The 26,071-nt window shown below is 44.1% G+C and overlaps 1 protein-coding gene across 3 annotated transcripts in view; it reads right to left on the bottom strand.

Moving 5' to 3' along the window:
* Positions 1–294: 294 nt before the first annotated feature.
* The window catches only part of LOC123374994 (lipase member M-like), a 48,497-nt gene continuing 22,720 nt past the window's right edge, over positions 295–26,071 (bottom strand). The window contains exons 1-10 of one of the 3 annotated variants that reach the window (XM_045025499.1): positions 24,807–24,918; positions 17,121–17,232; positions 13,887–14,004; positions 12,974–13,172; positions 11,359–11,468; positions 9,728–9,864; positions 5,800–5,946; positions 4,106–4,177; positions 2,811–2,876; positions 295–1,861 (exon numbers count right to left, since the gene is read on the bottom strand). In XM_045025499.1, coding sequence (XP_044881434.1) covers positions 1,628–1,861; positions 2,811–2,876; positions 4,106–4,177; positions 5,800–5,946; positions 9,728–9,864; positions 11,359–11,468; positions 12,974–13,172; positions 13,887–14,004; positions 17,121–17,225 — 1,188 coding nt within the window. In that variant the 5' untranslated portion in view covers positions 17,226–17,232; positions 24,807–24,918 and the 3' untranslated portion in view covers positions 295–1,627. Of the gene's footprint in view, positions 1,862–2,810; positions 2,877–4,105; positions 4,178–5,799; positions 5,947–9,727; positions 9,865–11,358; positions 11,469–12,973; positions 13,173–13,886; positions 14,005–17,120; positions 17,233–24,806; positions 24,919–26,071 lie in introns of those variants that run through there. The other 2 variants (XM_045025500.1, XM_045025501.1) reach the window with 2 other exon arrangements.

Raw genomic sequence — 26,071 nt, 5'->3', positions numbered from 1 at the left:
TGAGCAGCCAGACACCGGGGCAATAAGAGGAGCACATAGAGGTGCACTGTGTTTCCGAGAGGCTTTGAAAACCAGTTTCATGAATGATCCAACACCGAAGTGACAGTTCTGTGTGTTGTTCCTTACCAACCTGCCCCTTTTTTTGCATGTGCTGCCCTGTAAACTAAACCCCCACCAACCAATGTGCAGAGTGAATAAAGAGCCTCTTGTCCTCAATTCATGAATTTTTATTATGCTAACAAACACTGAACAGAGACAGCAATGAATAGCAATGATAATCAGGTAAGAGCCTGATAACACAGGGTGGGAGGGGCAAGGACACATAGCTTATTACAATTGCACTGTCTTGCAATCAAAGCCATGGGAATGGAATGAATCATCCCCTGGAGTTGAGCTCAAGGGATAACAGAGATCTGCCCCCACATTCTAGGACATCTGGGAGAGGAGGATATGAAACTTGGTGAGGAGGCTGCTGGTTCATCATTGGGTGCAGTGGGACTCTAAGGTCCAGCTTAGATTCCAAGCAGATTGCTAAAAGGTGGCTTTTCTGAAGACGATCATTCTGATATTGGGGATATTGTGTGGATATGCAAGTGAAAATATCTTACCTGGAATCAAATGCCACAAATAATGGAACTAGTTGGGGGAAGAGCAGTACCTCAGTTAATCCATTTAATGCCCTTACTGAAATTAAGAACCTCTCACAATCTCTGTAACAAGGTTATCACCATATGGATGATGGAATCCATATTGACCACTATCAGAAGACTGATTTCAGTGTAAAGGAGAAATAGCTGGTTATGTGGAGCTGATAGACTGAGAGCTTTGTGACCTGGCAAAATGTTGGGAGGTGTGGGAGCAATTTTTGGAAGTAAAAATATAAATTACATGAGAAAAGGGCATAAAGTTATATTTCTAATTGTACACAAATGTTTTAGATTCCAGACACTGATTTTTTTCCCCATTCATCTCTTCCTAGTGTGATTCTCTTTATCTTTTTTTTACAAGCCTTTCAATTCAAGGACATCCTTTGATGTGTGTATTTTTCCTGTCATGCTTTTGCTGTCTTATTATTATTGTATATATATTCATGTGTATCTATACAAAATAAATGGTCAAAGTAAAACTAACAGACTGTCTTAACTATATATGAAAGGCTGCATTATTGATTACCAAATTAGAAACATTTATTTTTAATATGTAACATAGGAAAGCTCTCTAGTATTTTAACTGGACCAGAGAAATGTCCTCATTAGTTTAACATCTAATGATGGACTGTGCTGAAAGATTTAAGGCATGCACACATATTCTGGCTCACGGCTGTAATGTTCATTATAGGATTTTAGTTTTGGTTTCAGAAGTGTTTCCTTTGACAAATATAATTCAGTTTTCTAAGTAACAGAATCCTGGTTGCTGTATTTCACCAGGAAGATAGAGAAAAATTGGTACCATGACCAAAAGAGAAATAAAGTAAATATTAAATCCTTTCACAGTAACCCCCCTTTCCATTTACAAGCTCCATGATTGACTCAAAAAAATAGCAACTGGAAAAGCAGCCTATTGGCATACATACAGAAAGTAGATTTCAAATCTAAATTAACTAATTCTCGAACAATGCTATGTGGTTTTATGGATACTTTCCCATCAGTGCAATAATTTCACTGTACACACGCTTGGCTGCATCAAGACCCCAGGTGAAATCCCAGTGGTTCCAGTCAGAAATATTCTTGTGGTAAACTAGGTTAGTAATGCGAGGGAGTAACATATCAATATCCTTTGGGTCTACTATCCAGTCCTCTCCACCGGACCATACTGCAGTGGGCACAGTCATATCTTCTATCTTATAGAAGGGAGGGACAGACTGAAAGACAAAAATGCAAGTCTCAGATGCTGTCTTAATTTTTAAACAAAAATCATTGATTAACCATTTGACTGCTGTGCAAAATTGCCAGATTCATCTGAGATGATCAGTGTTTTGGGACAGCAGTTCTCAAACCGTGGTTGATAGTCTACACAGCACCTGCTGCCGCTCCGTAAAGAGCTCCCAATTCATCTTCGTAACATAGCATCTGGGTGCCCATTAGGGTAGCTGGAAATCAGCAGGATAAGCCTGCCTAATGTCCTCACTAGGGATCGTGCTTCATGGGAGTAGGAGGAGAAAACGGAACTGTTCTCAAAGACTTGCTGCTGGAAGGGAGTTGCCAGTATGAGAAGAGCCAAGACCCATCCCGCTGGAGACAAACATCCAGCAGAGAAGGAAAACAGGCAGTATGCACAGGAGATCAGAGGAGAAGGGAAACACATGGCAGAGAACCAGGATCAGGAGAACATGCAAGAAGGGAACTGGAACATATACAAGGGAATGGGGAAGAAAGGAAGCTGGAGGCTGTGCAGGGAGAGAGGAAGATCCAGAAGCAGGGGAGCATGTGCAGGAGGAGACAGGGCCAAGTAACGATGACCTTGTGCATGGGAGGCGAGGACAAAGCAGCAGTGAACACAGGGCAGGAAAGTGAAGGAGAAGGTGACCAGATGGCAGATGAGCAGGTGCAGAGAAAGAGAGGAAAGAGAGGAAGTGAACAAATGATAGAGGAGATGAAATGAGGAGCAAAAGGAGACAGTATGATTAAGTTTTTCAAATGGATGAAACCCATATTAAATACACCCCAAAAATCCATAAACGAATGCTAATTTTCCTGTAGTCAAATACTGTAACAGATTGGGGATGTGTTGTGATTGAGCGTGGGAAGGCAGGGGATCATTCTTATTTTTAAAAGATAACTTGGTTTTCAATAAAAATAATTTTTCCCTACCTGGTTGTACTTAGCCTGGTTCTCACTGCCATAGTCAAAATATTTGAATTCTCCTGATTTAACTGCCTAGCAAAATGAAGAAAAGAAAGTGTAAAATTAGATCAAATTATCCACATGCCTTTGCATATCAGTGTGCTGTTCTGCCTTAAACTATCATGAAACAATGATATTATAGTATGCAGGACTTAAATTTCATCCAAAATGTCTAATTTGTGGCAAAACACTCATTGACTTCAATAGGATCAGAATGTAGCCCTTTACATCTACAACAACGTAAAAAACTTACATGCACTTCTTCAAAATCACTTCTCACTTTTCATTGCCGGCGAGTAATTTTTAATCTGTATCTGCTAACAAACAAGTTTTTCTCTTTGTTAACTTCATCATTAACATTGAGCCCCATGGGTACTTTCTGAGAACTTTGTATTGACAGATTTTGGTATTACACAGTCCATGATTTTTTCCCATCTTTCTCTTTCTTGACACAATAGTCTTAAAATACACCTCTACCCTGATATAACATGAATTTGGATATAACGCGGTAAAGCAGTGCTCCAAGGGGGCGGGGCTGCGCATTCTGGCAGATCAAAGCAAGTTCGATATAACGTGGTTTCACCTATAACACAGTAAGATTTTTTGGCTCCCGAGGACAGCGTTATATCAGGGTAGAGGTGTATATAAACAATTAAAAGAATTATAATTTTCCTTTTCAGGACTGCTTTCTATACTGGTGTTTTTCACTGAGGGATTATAGGTGACACAAGCAGCAACCCCTATAGTTAAGAAAAGGGTCAGGTGATCATTATAAGAGCCTGATTTCAGTTTGCCAAATTTTAATAATTTAGGCTGAAGTTTTCCAGGCTCTCTCAGGCTAAATTATTTTGGCAAATTTCAGTAAAACCAGTCATTTGTTAGAAAATGTTTAGTTTCCTTAAGCCATGTCCATCCTGTGCACTGAATGAGGCAGGGCCCTGTGGAAAAAGAGTGTGTGATCAAATAATTAAAGACTGTATCATAATACCTATGCACAAGGAGGCTTAATTAAGGTTGCATGAGCAAACTTTATTCTGGAATTTCCTAACTTTTGAGTGTGTAACTTTGCAATCTTAATATTCATAGCTTTCCAACATGCCCAACAACGTCAAAGATGGAACTCAAAGGATTATGTCACTATATTAAAATCTCATTGATAAATAAACGCCTGTCTGTTCTGAATAAATCAGGTTTTAACTGTAATCAGACAGCTCAAGGGAGAGTATAAATTGCAGAATATTGAAAGATTTCAGAAGCTCTACCTGGGCCCAGTGCAGTATGTTTTTAATAGATGTTTCATCTGGGAAGTGGCCTGTGTACACATCCAGTCGACTCTGCAAAAAAACATTTATAGGATATAATTTGTTTTCTAAATGAAATGGGAGAAAGGCAGGATTCTACATAACACCATTCAGTTCCGTAACTACAGCATTACAAATCATCCAAAATTGAGCAAGTTGGATAGCCAGAAAAATTTGAATATTTTCAGAAATATAATTCCTCTCATATCTGTTAATTTTTAAATCAATTACTTATGATAGTTCTGCCAAAAGCAGTAAGAAAACATCTAAAATATTAAGCTCTCCTTGAACCTATTGTAAGGTTTGATTTAATTCTGTCTGAGTTATGGTTCTGAGTGCTAGATAAAAACAGGCTTGCAATATTTGACTAAACGACCTCATGCTTTTGCCAAGTGTAGATCCTGGGAAAGCTAGGTGGATGCTATTGACCCATTGAGCTAGGTGGATTGTCAGACCCTCTGAATATAAAGGAAGTGGGAGTTGCTCTCTGTTTACAGAGAGCAGTCAGGTATGTTGCTTAAGCAGGCTCATGTAGGAACAGCCAAGTTTGAGTCGAAAGCTGGGCTGAACTTTGTTTCCTGTCATTAATTTCTGTGCTAATAGAGCCACCTCCCCCCCCCCCCCCGCCCGCCCACACAAAGGGTGCAAGTCTTTGACTCTATGTATTGCATGGGACTTTGTTTCAGAGCAGGTTGAGCAAGGTACCAGCTCACATGAGGCATAATCCTTTTCATTTTTTTATTAAGAGAACTCCAGATTGCCATGTAAATGACACCTCTGGCAAATGGACTCTCAACATTTCCCCCAGAGACGAGATTAAATATTCCTGACAACATATTTTTACAAAGTGTGTGTGTGACAGTGGGTACCTTGCAGTGCTGCCAGCAGGCATTGCTTTAATCTTTGGCTGACTGGTGCCTGTTAAGCCTACAGACAATTTAATAATATTATTCTAGTGTAGGGGAGGTTAGAGTGAGAAATGGAATTCTCACACATCACCTCCTCAAATGGACAGTTAGGCATTAGGACTATAGCATAACCCATCTGTGGCCACTAAGCCACTATACTGTGCTACAATATGTTCTCCTGAGTAATGTTTTGGGGACTGTGGATCCAACAGCCTCACTCCTGCACACCTGCCCCACTGGAAAACAATGCAGACGGCCTACCCATAGCACTGAAAAGCGAGCACTGTGACCCTCCCTGCACAACTGCTCTGGCCACAGCATGCACCTGCACCAACTCACCCCGAGGCTTATGTGACACTGCTGTTGTGTAAGTCAGGGCCTGGGACTGCAGGCTGTAAACTCCAAATTTGACTGTGATATTTTAATGCCATGTTAAACATTTATACTGCTTTATTGAGAAAAAGACAGGTAACACATTAGCCAAACTACTGAGCCAACTGTAGGCTACAGAAATTCCCAGTTAAATTGCTTTTCACCACCTGCATTATTGAGGCATTTGCTTTCTCCATTCTCATTATGTTCGAAAGTCCCTGGCAAAAAACTCGGCAACAATTAAAGGACCCAGCCTTACTCATTCAAAATTAAATAATTGCACATTTGGCACAAATGCTGTTGAACTGAAAAAGTTAGCTTGATTTTAATCATCACTTAAAAAAAAATAGGGCTGATATAGATACACATACATACCATATTTATGTTTTTCTCATTGAATCCACCCGCAAAGAAAAATGCATTGGCACAAAGTCTATTAGGTAAGTCATAGCAGCATATTTTGGCAGCAAACTCCCTCATATTCTTACCCCACCAGCAGAACTCTTTTTTGCCAAGAAGATCCTGTGAAAATGCAAAGAGCATTACCTACAGTGAACTTTCAAAGTGTATTTTGTATAGTTCCCTTATCACAGTCCAGGCCTGATCCAGGTCATACCCTTAACTGACTTCCTTTAGGTTTTCATGTAGCTACTAGGACCACAACTGTGTTCCATCAACTATGTATTCCACAAATGTCACAGTTAATACATGCATACCTCATGGGATTTTCATTCATTCAAGACAAGAAGGCAGAAGTGTATTTCCCACCCTTTATCCCTGACATGAACAGATACCTCAAAGACATATGCATCAGAATGACATCAATATGGTAAGCTGAACGTGAAGTTGGAAAATTCACATTCAGATACCTTCTCCCATTTTTTTTTTCAAAATAAAATTTAAAAATACTTGAATACAGCATTAAAATGGTTAATTTAAACATACTGAAGTCAGGAATTCAACAGTTAAGACTCCAAACAGGGATGTTAATTCTGACACCCTGCACATACTGTGAGAGGCATATTGTAAATGGCACGGACTCACCTGGCGGCACCTCCTGCTGGTCATCTCTGGGAATTAGCTCTCCAGCTGTTGGAGCGCCCTCTGCAGGCCAGTGTCCCGCTGCCGCTTGCTGGCCTCCCATGTCCCTCCAAGGACCCTGGTGCCCCTTTAACTGGGTGCTGCCCGCTGGCAGTACCCCCACAGTTCTGGGTCCCCACTTCGCCTCAGTCTTGGCTACTGCACAGTCCCCATCTAGCCCCCGTCTCACTGGGGCAGCCTGCAGTATAAGCCACTCATCACAGGCAAAGGGGTTTGGACCTGCTGCCTCTGCCTACCCATGGGCTGCCCCTGCAACCTAGTACATAATAGGCCTTATCAGGCCTGCAGCCTGGGGCTTTCCTAGGCCAGAGCTCCCCACCTTCCTTGGCCTTTCCCCAGCCCTACTCCACTCCAGATACCTGGTTAACCTCCCTGCAGCCAGGCCCTTCTCTCTCTGAATGCAGAGAGAGACCCTCTGCTTGAGCTCCTGGCTCAAGCCTTTATAGGGCCAGCTGAGGCCTGACTGGGGCATGGCCAGGGCCGGCTCCAGAGCCCAGCGGGGCAAGCACCTGCCTGGGGCGGCCCTTTCCCGGGGGGGCGGCAGGCTGGGCCGGCGGACCTGCCGCAGTCATGCCTGCGGGAGGTCCACCGGAGCCCCGGGAGTAGTGGACCTGCTGCAGGCATGACTGCGGAGGGGACACTCGGCCGGCGGCTCCAGTGGACCTCCCGCAGGCATGACTGCGGCAGCTCAACCGGAGCCGCCGGACCTGCGAACCTCCCGCAGCTGCGGGAGGTCCAGCCGAGCCGCGCGACCAGCGGACCCTCTGCAGTCATGCCCGCGGGAGGTCCGCTGCTCCCGCGGCTCGGGGGCGCCTCCCGGGCATGACTGCTTGGGGCGGCCAAAAACCTAGAGCCGCCCCTGGGCATGGCCCAGCTGTGTCTGCTTCCCCAATCAGCCTAGTATCTGCTTTCCCCGCCACAGCCCTCTCCCAGGGCAGTTTTAAGCACTTCAGGGCAGGAGCGGGGTAACCAGTGGTGAGCTGGAGACGGTTGGCACAGGTTCGCAGGAACCAGTTGCTAAATTTAGAAGCCGTTTAGAACCAGTTGTTAGGGTTACCATACAGCCAGCAGCCGCCACTGCTGCTGGGAGACAAGACACCTCGCTCTGTGCAGCTAGAACGTCCTTTCCCCGAGTGCTACCTTCCCCCGGTTTGCCCCGCAGCCCCCCCGAACCTCGTCACCCCCAATTCCTCTCCCCCCCAGCCTCGTCACCCCCGGATTCCTCCCCTCCCCCGATTCCTCCCCTCCGTGTCTCATCTTACCCTGGGCTCCGGCAGGCTGATTGAATCAAGCTGCAGCTCTCCTGCCCCAGCTGATTCAATCACTCTGCGGGAGCCCAAGGTAAGAGGGGAGGAATCCGGGGGTGACGAGGCTTGGGGTGGGGGGGGGGAGGAGAGGAATTGGGGGTGACGAGGCTCGGGGGGGGAGAATCGGGGGGCTGCGGGGCAAACCGGGGGAAGGTAGCGTTGGAGCAAAGGACTCTCTGCTCTTCAGCTGCACAGAGCCGAGATGTCTTGTCTCCCAGCAGCAGCTACCGCTGCTGCAAGGGGAATAAGACTGCAGCTGGCAGCCTGCGGAGCCCAAGGTAAGACGGAGGGGGGAGGAATCGGGGATGATGAGGCTCGTGGGGGGAGGAATTGTGGGGTGACGAGGCTGGGGGGGGGGGGAAGAGAGATGGGATCCCAGGGTGGCAGTGAGTTCCCTGTCTGTATGTTCTAAATAATAGCAGCTGTTCCCCTAGCAAAATCCTCTCCTCTACATTTCCTTTCTATTTTTGCCTCATTTTCTCCAGTTTATAGTTCTGTTTTTAAAGCCTATATTATCTATTCATGTTAATCTGTCTCTGTTTCAGACAGGGTTAAATATGCAACTTGTTTTACATAGAAAAATAGCTAGAGAGATAATGGTAAGACTATATCACCCAGCATTCTAAAGAGGATCTGTCCTTTACACTTTGTGAGTAGGAAAAACAAAACTTGTCTTTGAATTTTATTAACCACTGTAATTGCTTTTAACATATCAGGAAGAAAGGCAATGACTTTAAGACCTGTTTGTATAATAATGGAAATACTATAGTTTCTCACTGGCTAACTGTTAAAACATCATTTCTTTTGTTTACAGCCACTGGCAGTAGCGATATAATCCCCTACCCCATGATGGTGTTCTGTAACATTTGCCACGGCTGCTGTCTAAATTCTTGCCAAGCTTTTCATCATATCCACAGAACAGAGATTAAATTAATGTAACTGCTAGTGCTTGTAAAAACTGCTTCATCAAAGCACTTAGTTCAATTTTGCAATAAATATCAGAATCCAATAAAGACTATTAAATCTGACTTATTGGCTACATACGTATTATATTTGGAGATGCAGTCAGCTATTATTCAACAGTGAGTTTCGGGGGGCGGCTGTCAGGGGGCAGGGGTGTGGAGGGGGTCGGGGCAGTCAGGGGACAGGGAGCGGGGCGAGTTGGGTAGGGGGTGGGGACCTGGGGGGGTAGTTAGGGTGGGGGAATCTTGGGAGTCGGTGGTCAGGGCACAAGGAGCAGGGGTGGGGTTGATGGATTGCAGGTTCTGAGGGGGGCAGTCGGAGGCAGGACGTGGGGGGGTGTTGGATGGGGAGGACAGCTGTTTTGAGAGGCACAGCCTTCCCTACCTGGCCCCTGATACAATTTTGCAACCCCAATGTGCGGGGCCAGCTTTAGGAAGTGTGGGGCCCAATTTGAACAGTTTTGACAGGGCCCCAGCAGGGATGAACTTAAAAACAAAACACGTAAAAAAACACATGGGGCTTACTCACTGGGCGGCGCTCCAAGTCTTCAGCGGCACTTTGGCGGCGGGTCATTCACTCGCTCTGAGTCTTTGGTGGCACTGAAGGACCCGCCACTGAAGTGCTGCTGAAGACCCGGGGCGAATAAAGGACCTGCCGCCAAAGACCCGGTAGGGAACCGGTTGTTAAGATTTTGGCAGCTCATCACTGGGGGTAACCACCCCACTACACATATGTTTAACAAAACAACCAACCACAAACACTACGGAACATACATGCACTGTGACTGAATTAATATGTCAGTGGCAATCTAAACTGTTTACAGTATATTACCTCTTGTATTATCTGGTAGCGTGGGACTCCTGATCAGGCACAATGCCTCTTTTTAAAGACCAGTACTCAGTAGCATAATAAAATACAAAGAAATCTCATACCCGTAATGCTCCTTCAGGCATTAACAACATTTTCACTACCGGGCTTTTGATGTGTCCAACGGTGACAGCAGGAGCCAAGGCAAAAAACATTTTGACTTTCTGTGCCAGCTGTGGCCTGGAAGAAAATGCTATGAATCCTGAGAAAGTAGAAGAGAATAATTATGGAAATCTTACAGAAAATAACTGAATAATGACAGGTTTCGGAGTGGCAGCCATGTTAGTCTGTATCAGCAAAAAGAACGAGGAGTCTTTGTGGCATCTTAGAGCAGTGGTTCTCAAACTTGGGCTGCCACTTGTTCAGGGAAAGCCCCTGGCAGGCCGGGCTGGTTTGTTTACCTGACGCGTCTGCAGGTTCGACCGATCGCGGCTCCCACTGGCTGCGATTCACCGCTCCAGGCCAATGGGGGCTGCAGGAAGCAGCGCGGACCGAGGGATGTGCTGGCCACCCTTCCTGCAGCCCCCATTGGCCTGGAGCGGTGAACTGCGGCCAGTGGGAGCCGCGATCGGTTGAACCTGCAGACGCATCAGGTAAACAAACCAGCCCGGCCTGCCAGGGGCTTTCCCTGAACAAGCGGCGGCCTACGTTTGAGAACCACTGCCTTAGTGACTAACAAATTTATTTGGGCATAAGCTTTCATGGGCTAAAACCCACTTCATCGGATGCATGCAGTGGAAAATACAGTAGGAAGATATATATATATACACACACACAGAGAACATGAAAAAATGGGTGTTGCCATACCAACTATAACGAGACTAATCAATTAAGGTGGGCTATTATCAGCAGGAGAAAAAAAAACTTTTGTAGTGATAATCAGCATTGCCCATTTCCAACAGTTGACGAGAAGGTGCAAGTAACAGTAGGGGAAAAATTAGCATGGGGAAATAGTTTTACTTTGTGTAATGACCCATCCACTCCCAGTCTTTATTCAAGCTTAATTTAATGGTGTCCAGTTTGCAAATTAATTGAGTGACCATCCCTGGACTCATTTACAGACCTAAAAGTTGCAATTCTCCAACAAAAAAGCTTCAAAAACGGACTCCAATGAGAAACTGCTGAATTGGAATTAATTTGCAAACTTTACACCATTAAATTAGGCTTGAGGAACAATAAGCTCATTTTCACACTTGGGCTAGACTATCCATTCGTATGGAAGAAGGGAGCACCATGCATTTCACCTGAAAACGAAAGCCATGAATTTGGTGCAGCGTCCCTGGGTTAATTTTAGAGGGTATCCTTGTCCCTTCAGCAATTAAAGATTTTTCGGGCTGAAGTATAGTCAAAAATTCCACTTGTGACAGAGAGATGAAGTTTAGCAGGAGAGGAACCTTTGGCGGTCACCAAAACTTCTCTGGTTGTTCTAGGAATCTGTTGGCTGCCTCTGATTACATCACAGGCTCCATGGCTTCAGTGGGACTTTTACCTGAGTCAGATCTGACTGAAAACTGAGAAAGGAATCCTGGACTTAGCCCTATATAACGTATTGGCACAATGTTACATAAAAATGGAATCATATCTGCAATTTTCTGCTTATAAACTTATGAAAGAGTTAATAATAGCCCTGAGAAAGTCTTTTGTACTTAAGAGAGAGAAAAGTATAATGCGAATGCACCAAATTCTGCTAGCATACCCATACTGCCGCCCTGAGAGTAGCCAACATAATACAGTTGCTTCTGTCCAGTTTCCTGCAGAATAAAGTTTATCATAGCTTGAAGGTCATATTTGCCCATTTCATGAAAACTGCAATATAAAAATATGAAGTTAGTCACATAATGAAGTTATAGGGCCAGATTCTCAAGTAAGTTATGGCTCTTATGCACCACTATGGTGACCTTAAGGGACTGGAATTTTAGGGATAAATTTCCAGGAGAAAATTCCCATTGTGTAGGGAAGCCCCCTGCTGAGTGCAACTGCGTGGGACCTGGGGCTGTGCCTCTGGTTACTATCCCATCCTTCTCTCAACCACTTCACTGGTAAAGGGTCCATTAAAGACCCTATATGAGTGCTGAAGCTTTCAGCAGCTCAGCAGCATCTGAAAATTGGCAGGGCTTGCTCTCAGAATCAGGGACCTGTAACCAGCTTTGCAGTGAGCGGAGCTCTGACTAAAGAGAGAATCTGGCCAGCAAATCCTGCCCACATACATTTCAATGCAACACTGGTGAACTCTGGGTCTGTTAGATAACAGCTCACACTCTTCAGGGATCCAGCCCAGCCTAAATTTGCCAGCCTAGAGTTTGAGTCTTTATCTCTCTACATAATACAGATGCTCTATTTATTTTTCAATATTGAGTGTGTTTACAAGCCTAGGAAATATAATGCTCTGTTGGCCAAGACACGATGTTTGAATTAATGTTAGCCCAATGCTCTTTTAATTCTGCTTCTGTGCTAAAGGAAAATGGCAATGTCCTTTAGAGGGTATTCTAATAACTAGACCCACGTTCCAGTAAATCACTAACAACAAGCTTGTTAGAAAATGGCTCAGCAATAGTTAAATAATGCCCAAAGGGGAGGCAGCAGCCAACTGGAAAGCTTGATAACATTGCCTGAAACCTGTATTCCATGCATTTTATGCCTGAGCTTCCCCATGTGAAAGACAATGTGCAGCTGCCCCTAAAGCATGGTGCTGCCTCCTCCCCATAGTTTACCTGGCCCACTCTGGACTGGTGCAAATGGAAGATGGATGGGCCTGTTCCATGCTCCTCCTTACTCTCTTTGGGGCAAACTCTATCCCAAGGTGAGAGCAATCCCAATTCTGCTTTGTGCTCAGGGACTGACTGCCCTTGGCCACTGGATAGGATTGCAGTGAGGAAAAGTTTCCTTGTGATATTTAATGAACTAAACCTATCTAACAGCACAATATATTTCTGTAGGTGAGTAATGGCCCTGACGATGACACGTTTCAATGAAAAGGTTTCTACCACACAGAGGGTTCTGTTTAGCTCTGAGCTACATCTTTCAATCCTAGTGTTACTGAAATCAGTGGCATTAATGATGTGAGTAAGGGGTGCAGGAGGAGGTTCTCTGCTGATTTAAACTGATGGCCTCCCAAGGCCATGACAGTGGAGCCAAATGGAAATTCATACAAAATTACAGATCTAAATCCTATCTGAGCACCATTGCTGTGCACAAACCACACAAATTGATGTTCACATGAATTAAGAGAAACATAGATCACTGCACATACAGAATTGCCAACATGCAAAACAGTTTGTCACTTTCACTACTTTCTCTCCAGTTCAGCCTACCTGAAATCCCAAAATTCCTCTTGGGCAACTGAAAATTTCTGGTGTCTTTGAGACCATGTTGTTCCTCTGGTATTTCCTATCCAAACATCATAGCCAGCATCTGCTAGCATGAAGCCCAGACTGTTGTTGGCCAAATTTTCAATCCAGTTGCTACCTTGACCAAACAATCCATGCTGGACAAGCACGGCTGGCTTTGGACCTAAATAAATGGAATACTTTACCAAACTTGTAGTTCTGTAGCATGGCAAAGTGATATACTGCATTTCACTCATCACTCATGCTGATAAAACCTTTATATCAGAGCACACCCACAAGTATGATACCCCACGGCAAATAATTAGATATAGTTAAAAGCAACTGTAAAGAGGGGGTTAGAATGGAAATGTTTAGGGAAGTTTAGCTATGGCTGTCATTAGTATTCTATATATATACATGTATAATTAGCTTTAACGCTGCTAACAGCTGTAGTTAAGATTTCCTAAGTATTTCCATACTAAATCCCTGTTCTTTTGTTGCTCATAACTAAGGCTGGTTGCTTGACATAACAACCAAACAGAACAAAATATACAAAAGTCACAAATGTATAGGAAAACATCACTGTGCAACTCAGCCAACAGGCATCCAGCCTCTCCTGTTCTCAAACTTATATTATTGCTAATGTCAAAACCCATGACCTAATCATTCTCAATTTTTCTCACCCTGCTTTGTTCAGAAAAATCACAAACATATAGACATTTGTAAAGACTTGATTGATTGGTTGGTTTTCAGTCTGAGATTTGGGTTCAGGATTTCGCCACAGACGTTAAACATGCCTCCAATATATCTTTTTTTAACCTGGATTGGTGGGTTGGTTTGTTTTATTTTGGATGAGTGTTATTTGGGGTTTTGTGCATCAAGCAAAATGGAACCATACCTTTGTCTGTAGGTTTTTCTCTGCCATAAGGAATTCTGTTTATTCTCAAGTAATAGCCATCCTCTGTCAGAACTTCATACTCCTCACTGGGATATCCTTCATAGCGGATCAACTGACTCTGAGGGAATTAAAATAAATGTCTAAGATTGTTTACATGTATCAGATTCAAGGGCAGCTCCAGGCATCAGCACACCAAGCGAATGCTTGGGGCGGCAAGCCACGGGGGGCGCTCTGCTGGTTGACACGAGGGCGGCAGGCAGGTTGCCTTCAGTGGCATGCCTGCAGAGGGTCCGCTGGTCCCGTGGCTTCGGCGGACCTCCTGCAGGCGGACCGCCGAATCCACGGGACCGGGGACCTCCCGCAGGCAAGCCGCCAAAGGCAGCCTGCCTGCTGTGCTTGGGGCAGCAAAATACCTAGAGCCGCCCCGATCAGATTTTTCATTATCTGTTGCAAGGAAGAGGGCATTTCCCACTAGGAAGTGTTAGCGTGAGTGTTTGTTTAAATTTTATGAGTTCCTGCACTTAACTGGTTTCAACAGGGATATGGAACAAAGCCTAAAATAGTGAGAGAATTGTATTCCTAACCTGGCCCAAACCAGAAAGTATTGAAAATATTCCCAGAGAGCCCATTCTCCTGAGATTTCCAGCCCAATTACCTGAACAAGGAGGTGCCAAGAAGGCTGGATTAGCTGTGGAAAAGCTTAGAAAATTTCTCCACAAAGAATGTAAACATTTCTATGTTCTTCCTTTGCACATCCAGATGTAATGGCATTAGCCAGAAGGGAATAAATATTCAGGAATCTATTATTTGAAAATAGTTTTCATTGGAATAGTCATTTCAAGAAATCCTCAATAAGTTAAGCATTTAGATGCAAAAAAAGGGTCAATGATTAATAAATGAGAAAAATATAGTAAAAAGTAACTTTTGATCTGTGATGATTTGGGGAATTTGTCTACGTACAATTTAAGAATTCTGGTTGATTTTATGAAATTGCTGAAATTGAATGTGTACAATTCACCATCAGCTGTCAGGATTGTCGCCTCTCTCTCTGATCAGGGACAACGGTAGGCCACTCAACTTTGATGAGCCTACATTCAAATGGAGCACCTTTAGCAAAGAGATGATTGCTCACCAGAGCAAACCAGCTTTTCACGTCTGAACTCCAGGGAGGAGGTAACTAAACAATAGATCATGTGGTGGGACTCTGGTCACCTGATGAGCCTGATCACTGACAAAGAGGAACTCAAAGAATGACAAAAAGGGCATTTGTCCAGGAAAGAGGAACAGAGGGACATGCTGTCATAGTAGAAGAGTTCTATTTAACTGCAGGACTGGCTGAGGAATAAGAAAACTGTGTGCAGAGAAGAGGAGAGACTCCATGATTTGGAGGAAAAGCCATGTACAGGAGATGGTATCCTGGACTCCTTAGTGTACTCTGCCCTAAGCTCAAAGAATGCTTAGGAGTGCTGAGGAAACTGAGGCAGGAAAATGTGTACAGGTGTCTTATAGTTTTGTCTAGCTCTGTCTTTCTTGTGCTAGCTAAAGCAAAGGGCGATTGGTTTTTGGAATCTTCTGAGAAATCTGTGCATCTGTTTGCTTCACTATAAACACAGAGTTCCCACAAACTAGGAGCTCAGGGATAGGGTGATCTTAAATTATGGGGGAATCTGGGGTATTAGCACTGGTGGGGGCCTACAGCTGGTGGGCCATGAGGCCCTATCTCAGTGACGGGGTAACAAACAAGGAGCCTGTGCCCAGGAAGCATGCCAGAGAGGCCAAGAAAAGAGACAGTGTTACAGACTACTCAGACTAGGGACACTTAAAGCACGTGGGCCCAGTGTGTGAGGCCCAAACACGGCAGCCTAGTGAGTTTCCAGCTGGGGAAGCTTTGCCAGGACTGTGACATGAACCCGAACAGAAAGGTAATTAAGCACATGTTAGGGAGATAGGTCTGGGTCCCAGAGCCTCAGTATTTTAATATAAACACTTCATCCTAGTATGTGAGGAGTAGGTTTGTGCAGAGCATTCTGGAAAATGCCATCTTTAGAAACTTGTAAGAACCAGAAGATTATAAGGAATGGTGTCTGCTGACAGCTCAACTGAACATTGGTAGCAAAATTGACATGCTAAATCTTTCTCAGAGCCAATTTACATCTGCACATAATGATTGTAATATACCTGAGCCAAAACAAGGTAGGTGAACTCCATCTTGCCTAACCTGAAGGACCAGCACTGCAGGAATCCTGCATGCTCTTGTGTAATTCTCTGACAGCTCTAGCTATTAAAATCCACTCCAATGGGGAGTTTCCATTAAACCAGACTTTAGACTATCTTAGATTTGCTTTGTCCTATAATAATTGCGTATCTTTACAACTCAGAAAATGGTTGGCTCTATGATAGAAAGAACTTTATTATGAATCCTCTTATAAAAGTAATGGTATAAACTACCCCAAATATAAGTTTACAATACCACAGAAACACGCCAAACACCAAGCATCCTTTCTGCGCTCATTTCACTCCCTCCTTGAAACTCACTCCCTTTGCAAAGTCTCCATCTATTCAGCTCCACATTTTCTTACAATGTATCTCTTGTAAAGATCCATCTTATGCTTCATACTTTAAATCATAATAATCTATTTAATAATCCCTTAACATACATACATCAAGCAATTACTTCCCGAAGGGTTGTCAAAAAAGTGTTTAAGACTCAAATACAAAAAAGTATTATGTAGACTCGTTATTGCTGGCTCAGATCCTCCCTCAAAATAGGGAACCATGACATATGAGAAGAGAAGAGAGGTGTGAAGAATTTTCTCTCTGGGAACAAGGAAATGCATGGAACTGAATATAAGAGATCATTCGCATTTATAGCTGACTTACTCATATGCACACTTCATACTTCCCCGATCTTTCCTTCAATACAGATAAATTGGAAGGCCCTTTTGGAAAAACAGTGAGTGTTGCTATAGTGGGGGAAGGGAAAGAGTTAAAGAGAAAACTTGTTACTGAAACGTTATCAATATTAAATATGGATCTAAACTTGGATCCAAAGTTTGCAATTAGGTTACTTGGTAGATGTATTTAATGAGCCTTTCTAAATCCCAAAACAAGACACCCCCAAACGTTGTGGTTGAAAATTTGAAATATGGCCCTCAACCTGAATCTGAATTTTCAGGCCTATGTCTAATTATTATGTTCCATTATAGTTAAAATTTTCACAAATACTTGACTTACAATATTCATAAACGTTTCGGGATTCATGTTTCTTTTCTTCTTGATGAGTTCTTCTGAGCTTGTAACAGCTTGTATTAGACAGGCTACTGCAATAAACCACCACATCTTGTTTCTGTGAAAAAAAATGGATCTATGAATAATATTTCTACCAACATACATCTTGGCTTTGTAACGTTTATGCCAACTGTCTTCTATATCTAAAGAGTGTGAAATACATGCTAGAAAATGGAAAAAAAATCACTATTTTACCTGCCAATTCTTACAAGCACAGTAATACTGAATTCAATTGGGGACAAGCCCAACTTCAGTCTCTGTCGTGATTCTGTTGTATTTATGGCCATATCTAACTCTTATTGAACTTACTGAAACATTCCCTTTGCCTGCAATAGAAGATGGATCAGGTCCTATGTGGAGCACTGTTATACCTTGGCACTACAAAGCAGTTAAATTGCTTCATACCCAGAACTGGTGTTATATAAGTTAGTGTATTACGTTTTGTTAAACACAGAAACACAATAAAAATAAGGATTAAAATATGTCAAGGAATGCATTCATGCCAGTCAGGTAATGGCCACATCTATACGTTTGTTATTTTATTATTACTTAATAATATATTGTGGATCAGGAGCCTATTTTATTGGACATTGACCAAACACATAGGAAGACATGGTCCCTGCCACAAAGAGTTTATAATCTAACATACTGCTATAAACCATTATTTCCAGGATTATAAATTTCTCAGACTAATTTTTTAAAATAAATTTGTCAAGAATACATCATAAAACCTCCACACTACTTGGCCCATATAGTTATCACTTATCCCAATAAAAGACATTTATAATATGACTGGAATGGCAATTGTGCTTAAAAAGCATGACTTTAATATAGCCTGCAAGCACTCTCCCTGGTTCAGTGCAGTGATACCAATCCCTCACTTTGTTGAGTCAAATTTACCACAGAATTTTACAAAAATAAAATTGCTAGATTTGTGGCACATCAGTGCAAGTCAGGAGACTGAAAGTTAGGTTTGATTGAAAACAGCACAAAAAGAACCCACTATTGAATGCTGTATTAAGAACACAAAAAAAATCTCGCCTATATCAATTTAAAGTACCATGCTCAATTATGGTGAATATTCTTTTGGGCCATGCACATTTGTAAAGTACTGTAAATGGTACATTTTACAATAACTTTTAAGTAATGTCTCAATCTATGAAAAAGAACAGATCTACTCTTAGGAGACTTTCTGTCTATTGTCCCTCATTCCAACAATCTTTTATCCCCACAAAATATATAGACCAGAGGAGTTGCAGTGTCAATTCTCCTCACTCCTTCTGAGGAAATGTTACAAGCATTCACCATAACTCCATCTAAGGACCTGTCAAAAACCACATACAAATGTGACACAAACCAAGTGACTGAGGTACAGGTTATTAGTTATTTTACCCCCAAAAGAGCATCTAAAATGTAAACCTGAGGTTAGGAAGGAAAAGATATTACCAACCAGAGTCCACTCACGGCATCAGATGGGATTTGAAGGCTTGAATGGCGGCAGTTCTGTCAACACCAATGTTAATAGAAGTAGGAAGTGACAGACATGCAATACCTTATTACGTGACACAATTAAAGTAGGTGCATATCAGTAAACATCCCTGATGACTAAAAACGTATTTATTGTGCAATTGAATGCCTTCATTCCCCTCCATCTGCATGCATGTGATGTCATTTCCGCAGTTGTTCAGTAAGGCATGGATCCTCCACTCACTTATGCACAAGCTTAACTTTAGACTATTATATTATATGTTGGCTGGATGCAAACTCATTTGAATTTAATCTTCTCTTATCACGTTCACTCAAAGGAGCTTCTGATCTGCGCAAGTTGTGAAGAGTGTTAATCAGTGCCATATGTCCATATAAAATATATTAATTACAGTGTGTGTGTAGTAACCTGTAATTTTCTATCATCAGCAGTCACTGATAAAATACAACAGCACATGCGTGCATAGTCTTAGTTACAAAGTATTTGGTTAGCTTCTTATCTAGTTCATTCGACTATCTCTTTGCCAAAGAGCTGATGAGGGCTTTTGTAAATCTATTCCCACTGTTGTGTTGACAAAAATCCCCACACACATAAAATAAACCAAGAACAAATATTTGCATATTGAAACTAAAATTTACTTTCCATGATCATTAGCACGACTACAACTGGATCATGCCAATGTCTGTATTAAACAAATTCAAAAAAGGGCCAAAGCTGAGCAGGGCAAAATCATATTAATGGTAGCATTATTTACAGAAAATGTTTCATGGTATGTGCCCAGTTCCAGTCATTAAAGCACCTAATTATTTTATGTCTAATATGGACTTTTTTCAAAAGAATTATTGCTTGAATAAATGAGCATATCAGCAACTGTATCTAGTAGAGCATGTTTTTTGCCAAAAAAATAAATGAGAGCAAAATTTAGCCCACACATGCTTCACTACAGTTATTCTCAGGTTTCAAAAAACAGAATCATACTTCTGCACATGTATGAGTGTGGTATTCTATCAATAATAAAATGTTTTCTTTCCATTTTACATTGTCCATTGAATGTGCATCGGAGCAAGCTATAATCCTACAGAAAGCCAGAGTCCCCATAGCAAAAGTGTAATCTTTCAATCCTACCCTCTGGGATCTCTCTGCTCAAAAGAAGCCAAGCCACTCATGGGTGACTCCTACTCTCGTCACACATCTCCAGCAACAAAGGTCTACAATTTCTCAGATAAGAGGGACAAAAATCACAAACTTCTCAAGCGATCAATACAATATTTCACTTTAGAGGATAAATCATTTATTCACTCCTCCCTTATCACTGAAATGAAAACTATCGCAGAGGCTAATGACTCAACATATATAATAGTGTTAATGGTTCCAAATATTAGCTGATCAGTCTGACAAAATCAAAGTGGCCACCTGAGCTTCATCCATCATTAGCACAACATTAACCAAGCCAACTAGTGCAATGTCCATATCATACTCAGGTCCGAACCCAGATTCATTATGGACACAGAAACATGAAGTATTCAGATATTATAGAATTGTCTCACCACAATCGTCTCAAAATGTATTCCCAGGAAGGGCCTTTATGGGAGCTGCTGGATGTTTGGCATCTTTGCAAAACAGGCCACTTAAGCCTGGTCTACACTAGGCGTTTAAACCGGTTTTAGGAGCGTAAAACCGATTTAACGCCACAACCGTCCACACTAGGAGGCACCATATATCGATTTTAATGGCTCTTTAAACCGGTTTCTGTACTCCTCCCTAACGAGAGTAACGCTAGTATCGGTATTAAAATATCGGATTAGGGTTAGTGTGGACACTGATCGACGGCATTGGCCTCCGGGAGCTATCCCACAGTGCACCAGTGACCGCTCTGGACAGCATTCTGAACTCGGATGCACTGGCCAGGTAGACAGGAAAAGCCCCGCGAACTTTTGAAATTCATTTCCTGCTTCCCCAGCGTGGAGATCTCATCAGCACAGGTGACCACGCACAGCTCATCAGCACAGTTAACAATGCAGTCTCCTGAGAATCGTAAAAGAGCCCCAGCATGGACTGCACGGGAGGTACTGGATCTGATCGCTATCTGGGGAGAGGATTCAGTGCTAAGAGAACTGCGTTCCAAAAGACGAAATGAAAAAGTATTTGAAAGAATTTCTAAGGCTATGACGGATAAAGGCCACAGCCGGGACTCAGTGAAGTGCAGAGTGAAAGTTAAGGAGCTCAGACAAGGCTACCAGAAAACCAAAGAAGCAAACGGAAGGTCCGGGGCAGGTCGAAAAACATGCCGCTTCTATGCTGAGCTGCATGCAATTTTAGGGGGCTGCGCCACAAGTACCCCACCCCTGATCGTGGATTCCGAGGTGGGGGTTGTAATCTCTGCCATGGCTGAGGATTATGCAGACGGGGAAGATGAAGATGAAGAAGAGGAGGAAGACCTAGCAGAGAGCACACAGCACTCCGTGAGCCCCAGCAGCCAGGAGCTTTTTATCACCCTGACGGAATTACCGTCCTCCCAGCCCTCACAAGCCACTATCCCAGACAATGACGCCATGGAAGGGAGCTCTGGTGAGTGTACCTTTGCAAATAGCAAACATTGTTTTTTAAGCAAGCCTTTTTTAATGATTGATTTGCCCTGAGGACTTGGGATGCATTTGCAGACAGTATAGTTACTTAGAAAAGTTTGTTAACATGTCCGGGGATTGAGAGGAAATCCTCCAGGGACATCTCGATGAAGCGCTCCTGTAGGTACTCCAGAAGCCTTTGCAGAAGGTTTCTGGGCAAGGCAGCCTTGTTCCGCCCACCGTGGTAGGACACTTTACCACGCCATGCATGTAGCAAGTAATCAGGTATCATTGCGTGGCAAAGCATAGCAGCGTATGGTCCCGGTGACTGCTGGCATTCAAGAAGCATCCGTTCTTTATCTTGTTCTGTTATCCTCAGCAAAGTGATATCGTTCAGGATAACCTGGTTAAAAATCAGGAATTTAAGTAAGGGGGGTGGCCATTTTTCTACTGGGTTCGTGGACTGCATCAGCTTAAAAAAAAAACTTTCCTGCACGTAGCGAAGCGGGGGGAGGGGAGGAGTGAAATGCCGATGATCTTTTCTGTGTTTGGTCACGGGCGATCTTCCCCAAGGTACCAGACACGCAGTGGGTGGGGGGTGGGGGGGTGGGAAGGTTGTTGATTAGCAGGGAGCTAGCGTGGTATTAGCCATGCGTTGGGGGGGAGGGGTAAATCACTACAGAAGCTGAAAGACAGTGGCTTACCATGGCCGCATGCAAGCTGAATTCTGATGCCTGGACCTGTGTCTGTGAGATCTGTAACTCCAGAGCTGCAGGCACTCACTATTAAGATGAAAAATGCGACCTTGTAGGGAAATCACATGTGCTAGGTGAATACTGCTTTTCATTGTGAAAGAGTATAACCATTGTTCTGTAAAATGTATCTTTCTAAATATTTATCTCCCTCATGCAGCTGCAAATTTTTCAACCATCCCTCCTCCATCCCAAAGGCTAGCACAGATAAGGCGGAGGAAAAAGAAGACGCGAGATGAGATGTTCTCGGATATTATGGAAGTTACACGCAATGAAAGAGCTCATCTGAATGAGTGGAAGGACGTGGTTTCAAATTACAGGAAAGAGGCCAGTGAACGTGAGGACAGGAGGGATGAACGTGAGGACAAGAGGGACAACCGAGATGAGAGGTGGCGGCAGGAAGACCGGCAGGAAAATCAGCGGTGGCAGCAGGAAGATCAGCGGTGGCGGGATGCAACTCTGGGGCTGCTGCGTGATCAAACTGACATGCTCCGGCGTCTTGTGGAGCTTCAGGAACGGCAGCAGGATCACAGAGTGCCGCTGCAGCCCCTGTATAACCACCCTCAACCCTCACCATGTTCCACATCCTCCTCACCCAGACGTGTAAGAACGCGTGGGGGGAGGCTCCGTGCACCCGCCCACTCCACCCCCGTGGACAGCCCAACCAGAAGGATGTCGTTACTGTGAATTTTTTTTTTAATGGCCTTCTCCATCCCTCCTATCCTCCTCCCAAACCACACCCTTACTTCTCTCCCTCTTTTTATAATGAATCAATAAAGAATTAATCCTTTTTAAATGAGAGTGACTTTATTTGCATAAGTAAGCTGTACTCGAAGGGGGTGGGGGAGTTGCTTACAGGGACTGAGTCAATCAAGGGGGTTGGGTGTTCATCAACAAACACAGCAGTCACACTGTACCCTGGCCATTGATGAAGCTCGTTTTCAAAGCTTCTCTGATGCGCACCGCTTCCTGGTGTGCTCTTCTAATCTCCCTGGTGTCTGGCTGCGCGTAATCAGCGGCCAGGTGATTTGCTTCAGCCTCCCACCCCGCCATAAAGGTCTCCCCCTTACTCTCACAGAGATTGTGGAGAATACAGCAAGCAGTAATAACATAGGGGACATTGGTTTGGCTGAGATCTGGGTGAGTCAGTAATGTCCGCCAGCGCGCCTTTAAACGGCCAAATGCACATTCCACCACCATTCTGCACTTGCTCAGCCTGTAATTGAACAGATCCTGACCACTGTCCAGGCTGCCTGTGTATGGCTTCATGAGCCATGGCATCAAGGGGTAGGCTGGGTCCCCCAGGATAACGACAGGCATTTCAGCATCCCCAACTGTTATTTTCTGGTCTGGGAAGTAATTCCCTTGCTGCAGCCGTTTAAACAGAGTAGTGCTTCTGAAGACGCGAGCGTCATGAACCCTCCCTGGCCATCCCACGTGGATGTTTGTGGAACGTCCCTTGTGATCTACCAGTGCTTGCAGCACCATTGAAAAGTACCCCTTGCGGTTTACGTACTGGGTGCCCTGGCGCTGCGGTGCCAAGATAGGGATATGGGTTCCATCTATCGCCCCCCCACAGTTAGGGAATCCCATTGCAGCAAAGCTATCCACTATGGCCTGCACGTTTCCCAGAGTCACAACCTTTCGTAGCAGCAGCTTAGTGATTGCTTTGGCTACTTGCATCACAGCAGCCCCCACAGTAGATTTTCCAACTCCAAATTGATTCCCGACTGACCGGTAGCTGTCTGGCGTTGCAAGCTTCCACAGGGCTATCGCCACTCGCTTCTCTACTGTGAGGGCTGCTCTCATCTTGGTATTATGGCGTGTCAGGGCAGGGGCAAGCAAGTCACAAAGTTCCATGAAAGTGCCCTTACGCATGCGAAAGTTTCGCAGCCACTGGGAATCGTCCCACACCTGCAACACAATGCGGTCCCACCAGTCAGTGCTTGTTTCCCGGGCCCAAAATCGGCGTTCAATGGATACAATCTGCCCCATTACCATCAGGATCTCCAAAGCGCAGGGGCCCGCGGTTTGAGAGAATTCTGTGTCTACGTCCTCATCACTGTCATCGCCGTGCTGCCGTATCCGCCTCCTCCTCGCCTCGGATTGAAGGTCCTGGTTCACCATAGACTGCACGAGAGTGCGCAAGGTGTTTAAAACATTCACGATTGCGGTATGGAGCTGAGCAGGGTCCATGCTTGCTGTGCTATGGCGTCTGCACAGTTCACCAAGCAAAAAAAGGCGTGAAATGGTTGTCTGCTGCTCAGGGAGGGAGGGGTGAGGCTGTACCCAGAACCACCCGCGACAATGATTTTTGCCCCATCAGGCACTGGGATCTCAACCCGGAAATGCCAAGGGGCGGGGGAGGCTGCGGGAACTATGGGATAGCTACGGGATAGCTACCCACAGTGCAACGCTTCAGAAATCGACGCTAGCCTCGGACCATGGACGCACACCACCGATTTAATGTGTTTAGTGTGGCCGCGCGCACTCGATTTTATAAAATCTGTTTTACAAAACTGGTTTATGCAAATTCGGAATAGTCCCGTAGTGTAGACGTACCCTTATTGAGGTTCCCAAATATGGATTTAAGTAGCTAAATTCTGGTTTGTAAATGTTGACAAATTATTTTTCTTGTCTCTGTGTTAGTGTAAGCTTCCTGCATAGCATCAGTCTAACCCCCCCTTCTGAGCCACCACCTGTTTTGATTAAATACCATCTGACATCTGTGATGATGGTCTGCAGATCTTCCTTGGTCAGTTTAAATTGCCCTCTAAATGGCCCCAAAGCATTTGTTGGAGTGTGAAGTGTGCTTCCCCTATGTTCTCACCAGCTTCTCTAGCCATCAGCATTGATAGTGCTGTCATTGGGTCCATTGTCCAACCTCCATTGCTCAGAAATGCTCCTGAGGATGGTTATGAAGAAAAGTGTGTGTGTGTGTGGGTGGGTGGGAGGGTGGGACGACCATGCAATTACTTTACACTTCAGCTATTGTATTTATTTAGAAGGGACTGTTGTGTATTTGGTTGTCATGGGTTTTGTTACTATGGCAACTGAGTTAGACTATTAAGGGATAGCTCAGCTGGTTTCAACCGGCTGAGTGAGCTCTCTATTTCTGTAAATAAAATGGAGGTTTTGGTTAGCTGTCTGCTCTCTGGCCTCAAGTGATTGTTTCCTACACCGGCTGCCCCAAGGACTTAACACTGGCGACGAGGGTGGGATCCTGGTACTGCTCCAGTAACAGAAGGAAGTAGAAGTCAAGGTAAAGACCAAACAAAGAAAAAAAGCTGCTTGTTTGCACTGACTGTGAAAGTGAAACTAAAAATCATGGCTACTCTGACCAGGCCCCTGGAGCCTTTTGATGAGAATACAGAGCAGTGGCATGTGTATACTGAGCGTTTTGAGCTTTTTGGTATTGCAAATGACATTACAGAAGCGAAGAAGGTACCAATATTCTTAACTGTTGTAGGGGCTAAAACCTACTCTCTGCTACACAGCTTACTGCACCCTGTTAAGCCTGAGACTAAATCTTACAGTGACATTGTGGAAATCCTGGGGTCTCATTTCTCCCCAAAACCACTGGTAATTGCTGAAAGATATAGGTTCCACAAAAGAGACCAAAAGGAAGATGAAACAGTTGTACAATTTGTAGCCATTTTAAAAAAGCTAGCAGAACACTGTGAATTTAAAGAGATGTTAAATGATGCCCTGCGTGACAGGTTAGTGTGTGGCCTCTGCAGTGAAGCTATACGGAAGCGCCTACTGACAGAGGCTCAGCTTACATTACAGAAGGCTGTTGATATTGCTGTCTCCATGGAACTAGCTACAAGGGAGGCACAATACATCGGTGCATCCCCTAGGGTGCAAAAAGTGTCACAAGAACTGACCCACAAAACGGTGCAGAGTCAAGAATGTTACCGCTGTGGTAAGCTGGGTCACCAGGCATCAGAATGCTGGTGTAAGGACCTGGTGTGTCGACACTGTGGCAAAAAGGGACACATTGAGTATGCCTGTAAACAAAAGAAAAAGAGGCCTGTGGTCTGGCCGACAAAAAGAGGAACCTTGCATACCCTAGAGCAGACCCAGGATGATCAA

The sequence above is a fragment of the Mauremys mutica genome, chromosome 7 (genome assembly GCF_020497125.1).
Source record: "Mauremys mutica isolate MM-2020 ecotype Southern chromosome 7, ASM2049712v1, whole genome shotgun sequence".
NCBI classification, from domain to species: Eukaryota; Metazoa; Chordata; order Testudines; family Geoemydidae; genus Mauremys; species Mauremys mutica.
Note: the sequence above shows the minus strand (reverse complement) of the source record. Positions and strands in the feature narration are given on the sequence as shown.